At 54.6% G+C, this 5667-nt stretch overlaps 1 protein-coding gene across 2 annotated transcripts in view; it reads left to right on the top strand.

The window, feature by feature from the left end:
* The window catches only part of Islr (immunoglobulin superfamily containing leucine rich repeat), a 6104-nt gene extending 2743 nt beyond the window's left edge, over nucleotides 1–3361 (top strand). Inside the window, exons 2-3 of one of the 2 annotated variants that reach the window (XM_005369468.3) lie at nucleotides 440–653; nucleotides 1396–3361. In XM_005369468.3, coding sequence (XP_005369525.1) covers nucleotides 1404–2690 — 1287 coding nt within the window. In that variant the 5' untranslated portion in view covers nucleotides 440–653; nucleotides 1396–1403 and the 3' untranslated portion in view covers nucleotides 2691–3361. Of the gene's footprint in view, nucleotides 1–439; nucleotides 654–1068; nucleotides 1212–1395 lie in introns of those variants that run through there. The other variant, XM_026777202.1, reaches the window with a different exon arrangement.
* Nucleotides 3362–5667: the final 2306 nt, after the last annotated feature.

Below are 5667 nucleotides of genomic sequence, written 5' to 3'. Positions count from 1 at the left end.
AGAGAGAGAGAGAGAGAGAGAGAGAGAGAGAGACTCTTCCCCACACAGCAGTACCTACTCCTCTCCCCCTCCAAGCCCACAGCACACACTCAGCTGCACACACAAACAGCAGCACAGCCAGGAGGGGAGGAAGGGGCTGCTGCTTGCTTGCTGCTTTTTCCTTCTTGGAGGAGAGGTTAGAAATTTCTCACTTTCTGTGAGATCTAGTTTCTCACCCTTCCCCCATTAAAAAAAAAAGGACCCTTTCTGGCCTCATCTTTTCTTGGGTCCTGCCCAGATAGTGCTGTGACTTTAAGGAAGCTGGAGCTTGAGAGAGAGGAGAGAGAGAGAAAAAAACATATGAATAACCCAAAATTTGGCCCCCTTTCCCCTCCAGTTTCTGGTGTCATTTTTGAAGCAGGGTGCCTGTTGCTGGAGCTCATTTTTGTTTTGTTTAAAGGAGTCCAGGCTACACAGTCTTCCCTGCAGTCCCTGCTCGGTGCTGTCCCCGCACCCTGGTCAGCAGGGTATACAAAGCAGGCAGCCCCCTCCTCCAGCAGCCTGGTCCTGCCCTGGCAGTCCTGGCCGTGTGGACTTGCAGGCAAGCCAGTCCTTTGATGCTTCGGTTCCATCTTAAAGGAGCCTCAGCTTGCCTTCAGAAGAGCAGTTTGGAGGTAAGTCAGGGAAGAAGGGGCCCCACTGCTGGGGGTAAGGGAGTCAGGGTGGAGGTCTGGGCTGATTTGTTCTTCCACCCCTGTGGGTTTGACGGACTTGGAACAGGTCCTTTCTCAGAGCCATCCAGACAGCATCTGCTTGGACAATCTCAACCCCAGAACTCCCAGCTGCAATGGGATGAGCCTCTGGCCCCCTGCCTTAGTTGAGAAGTCCTGGCTGGTTTGTTTAGGCAGCTGCCTGGGGTAGTTTGAACAGAACAGGCCACGGAGTGGGAGGGGTGGAGGGGTGTGTGCGTGTGTGTGTGCATTGCACAAGGGGCCTTGTCTGGACCAGGGCAGCAAAACATACCTATGGGGGGCTCCAGTGGGAGGGGCTGTAGCCAGGATGTGGGAGGGCAGAAGGGAGGTTCTGTGAAGTGCTGGGGGAAGGGGTGGCTGGAAAACAGATTTCAAGTCATAAAGTCAGCTAGGAACAGGCCGAGGCAGAAAGCTCTGTGCAGAGGAGAAGCTGGGGTCCACTTCCATCCTGTCTTCACCTTGCCTACCTACACGACCTTGGCAAGTCCAAGCCCTCCTATGGGCATCAGTTTCTTTCTCCTATGGAGTGAGGGTGGTGGGTTGGGTGGTGCTGGATTCTGGCTGGGTTCTGCAGGGCCTTCTAATGGTTGGGATCTGAGGAGGGGCAGGTCCTTTCTGTGACTCCTTAGGCTCACTCACCTGGGTGGCATGTCCTTCCCCATAGGAGGTACCATGCAGGCACTGTGCCTGCTTTGCTGGGCTGTTCTTCTGAACCTGGTGCAAGCTTGTCCGGAGTCCTGTGACTGTAGCGAGAAGTATGGCTTCCAGATTGCAGACTGTGCCTATCGTGACCTGGAGGCTGTGCCGCCAGGCTTCCCAGCCAATGTGACCACACTGAGTCTGTCAGCCAACAGGCTGCCAGGCCTGCCGGAGGGAGCTTTTAAGGAGGTACCCCTACTGCAGTCGCTGTGGCTGGCACACAATGAGATCCGCTCGGTGGCTGCTGGTGCCCTGGCCTCTCTGGGCCAGCTCAAGAGTCTGGATCTCAGTCACAATCTCATCTCTGAGTTTGCCTGGGGCGACTTGCACAACCTCAGCGCTCTGCAGTTGCTCAAGATGGACAGCAATGAGCTGGCCTTTATCCCTCGGGATGCCTTCCGCAGCCTCCGTGCCCTGCGCTCCCTGCAGCTCAATCACAACCGCCTACACTCTTTGGCTGAGGGCACCTTTGCGCCCCTCACCGCGCTGTCTCACTTGCAGATCAATGACAACCCTTTTGACTGCACCTGCGGCATTGTGTGGTTCAAGACATGGGCCCTGGCTACAGCAGTGTCTATTCCAGAACAGGACAACATTGCCTGTACTTCACCACATGTGCTGAAGGGCACCCCACTGAGCCGTCTGCCACCCCTGCCCTGCTCAGCACCCTCCGTGCAGCTAAGCTACCAGCCCAGCCAGGACGGAGCAGAGCTGCGGCCTGGCTTTGTCCTGGCGCTCCACTGTGATGTGGATGGACAGCCAGTCCCCCAGCTTCACTGGCATATCCACACCCCTGGTGGCACAGTGGAGATCGCCAGTCCTAATGTAGGCACCGATGGACGTACCCTACCTGGTGCCCTTGCAGCCAGCGGGCGGCCACGCTTCCAGGCCTTTGCCAATGGTAGTCTACTTATCCCTGACTTTGGCAAGCTGGAGGAGGGCACCTATAGCTGTCTGGCCACCAACGAGCTAGGCAGTGCTGAGAGCTCTGTGAATGTGGCACTGGCCACTCCTGGCGAGGGGGGCGAGGATACACTGGGACGCAGGTTCCATGGCAAAGCAGTGGAGGGCAAAGGATGCTACACAGTTGACAACGAGGTACAGCCGTCTGGACCCGAGGACAATGTGGTTATCATTTACCTCAGCCGTGCCGGGGCCCCGGAGGCTGCAATTGCGGCAGAAGGGAAGCCTGGGCAGCAGCTCTCGGGCCTGCTTCTACTGGGCCAAAGCTTGCTTGTTCTCTCCCTTGCCTGCTTCTAACCACACCTTGTCCCAGCTGGCTGGGGCAGCCCCAGGGCCTTTCCAGCTCCTCCTGACCCTGCCAAGGTTCCTTCTAAGTACTGAGGTCTGGGGCTGGTGAGGCCCGAGGTTGGCCTGGGGACTTCATATTTTCCTACCTCCCTTTCTAAGCTCTTCCAGGCCACTCGTTGCTCCAACTTGTAGATCTGCTCAGAGCTAGCAGCTAGGATAGAACCATATCCCAGAACTCATCGTCTCTGGTGCTAATTGCTGCTAACAGTATTGCCTATGCTCCTGTCAGGGGCAGCATGCTAACAGGGCACCAATGATGCCCTAACCCTGGCCCACTTTATGCACTGAGGTAAGGAGCTTGGGGAGGCCACCCAAGTGGGTACTGGGGCTGGGTTGGAGGGGAACCTGACGTGGCCAGTACAGGATCTGGAAAGGGGGTACTACAGGAAGGGCTGGGGAGGCTGAAAGCTCTCCCTGTCTTCTTAATGTCCTCTGGTGAAATGTGGAAACTGTCCCTGGCTGGGCCTCTCTCTCCTCTCGCTCCAAATCCCACAGCCTGTGCCTGCTTCTCGAGACTCTTGCCCCTCCTTTATTTCCAAGTGTGTACCGGTGGTAACCTGCCTCTCCGAAGAAGCTAGCCAGTCTGGGGTAGCCGGGGAAATAAAATAAACAGCACTTCTGATGCCCCCTTTCGTCTGCCTGGAATTCTGTTGGGATCAAAGAGTCCTTGTGAAAGGATGGGATGGCCACATGGAAGAGTCGTGCCAACACAAGGCAGGGACCCACAGGACTATGTGCAGGGTGTTTTGGGTAACATGGGAGGGGGGCCCAGACTCATCACTGGGCCTTAAGATGAGCCAAATTGTGTATTTTTGTCTCCAAACTAACTCATGGGACAGGTGGGATGGGAACCTGTGCATTGCTTTCTGTATTTTGGGAGGGGGGTTAGGTGAAAGTCATGTGTTGTAGACCCAGGAAGAGTGTTAGGAATAGAGTTGGGGACAGATGGGGCAGGAACATGGACTGAGATTGAAGGATGGGGAAGTAGGGGAAAGAGGACAAAGAAGAAAGTGAAGACAGCCTGAAGGAAAGGGACAGGGAATAATGCTGCCCTCAGGCTTTCTCTCTAGTAAGTGGAAATGGCCCCACAAGGAATGCTAGGAGTAGAAACCTCTGACCTAAGGGAAGACTGGGAGTTGGGGGCTAGACACAGTGGTGCGGTTGTAGATAGGTCTGCCAGCAGAGACCCTGAAGAACTCCAGGCCTGTGCTGGGCCAGAGGTGTCTCCCTACTCCCCACCTTTAAAGGGTGGATATGTGCACACAGGAACGATGACCTTCAGGGGAAGGCCTGCCCCTCTCTGCAGAGCCCCAGGACTGCTGAACTCAGCAGAATGAAGGCAGGGGGTTGAGTAGTCTGGAGGAGCAGCTGTGAGTTTGGCAGCTGTCCAGCCCCTCCCCCACACCGGGGTCCCCATATAGGGCTTGCTTTCCTTCTCCCTCATCCGTCTCTGACCTGTGGCTCCCATTGAGTCCTTGTTAGCCATCAGCCAGCCAGGGTCAAGAACATCTTCACATCTGAGCGAAAGCACCAGGATGGAGCCATATCCTTTATGCTATTCCTTTGGGTAAGTGTATGCCCGTCTCTGGGTTTCAAGTGTGTCAGAAATCAAATCACAGAGGGCTGGCAATGTAGCTGAGCTGGCAGAGGGCTCTCCTGGCATGCTTGAGGCCCTGGAGTAATGGTGCATGCCTTTAATCTTGACTCTCAGGAAATAAAGTCAGGAAGACCAGACGCTTATGCAACATAGCAAATTTGAGGCCAGCCTGAGCTGCATGAGATCCCATCTCCCAAGGTACTGTCTAAAAGTCCAGTTGATTGGCTGACTAGACCTGACAGTCCTGACATGGAGCCCAGCACCCCACCCCTGCTCCACATGCCACTAAGCAGGATGGACATCTTGAATGTCCATACACCTGTCATTTACCACCTAGGGCAGAGTAACATGGGAACTGCTGTGTCCAAGTGAACTAGTTACTCCTTTGCTTTGGTCTTTTGTGGCTTCCACTGTTCTTAGTGTATAGCAGGAACCCCCAACCAGCCATGGACCCTCTGACTGGCTCCACCCCTATCTGCATCTTCTTACAAGGCCTACGAAGAAGCTGCGTCTTTACATACCCTCTGCTCACCTCTCCCCCAGTACACCCTTCTCCTGGGCTTCATCTGGCTGAATCAGTTTCCGACATCACCTCCTCCCAGATGTTTTCTTAGATCTTCTCTCACCTGGTGTGAACCAGGCCCCTTCCTTTCACCCCTTTGTCTTGTGATTCAGCCAGATTATATTCTCTTGTGACGGTCTCCTTGGTAAGGGCAGAGGCAGAATCTGAGCTGTCCTCCTGTGACCGTGTGGGTTATTGACACACCACGTTGAAGACATTTTGCAGTAGACTGAGGGGGACTTAGAGCATGCTTTCTTTGGCCCCTGGGCAGCCCAGATCATGGATTTGAAGGCCAGGAGGTACCTCCAGTGAGTTGTGCATATGTTTGATCTATAGTTGGAAATAAACAGACATGATTTTGACGCTCCCTGAACCAAACGGGGTGGGGAGGCACAGTTACCCACATCTAGAGCATCTCTCTGATTCATGTATCTTCCATCTCCTCCAGGACCCCAATGTGTCTGCATCTCTACTGTCCCTCTGCATCCTTGGTCCACTGCCGCTAGCCTTCTCTGCTCTGCATGACACCTCTCTCCCCTTCGCGTCTTTCTTTATTCCTTTAGAGTCTTCACCATTCCTGCAGCTTCCTAGCCCCAGATCCTGCTCATCTTATAAAACCTACAAGTCCAGGAATGGCATCCTAGGGACCCCAGCCATCATCATGCAAAACTGGGGCTCTTCTCTATCCTCACCCAGTGCCCATCCCAGCACCCCAAGAGCCCCCCATACTTCCCCAAAATCAAGCTCAGATAATGCTCACTGACAGT

Source organism: Microtus ochrogaster, unplaced genomic scaffold (assembly GCF_000317375.1).
Source record: "Microtus ochrogaster isolate Prairie Vole_2 unplaced genomic scaffold, MicOch1.0 UNK49, whole genome shotgun sequence".
In the NCBI taxonomy this organism is placed as follows: domain Eukaryota; kingdom Metazoa; phylum Chordata; class Mammalia; order Rodentia; family Cricetidae; genus Microtus; species Microtus ochrogaster.
Note: the sequence above shows the minus strand (reverse complement) of the source record. Positions and strands in the feature narration are given on the sequence as shown.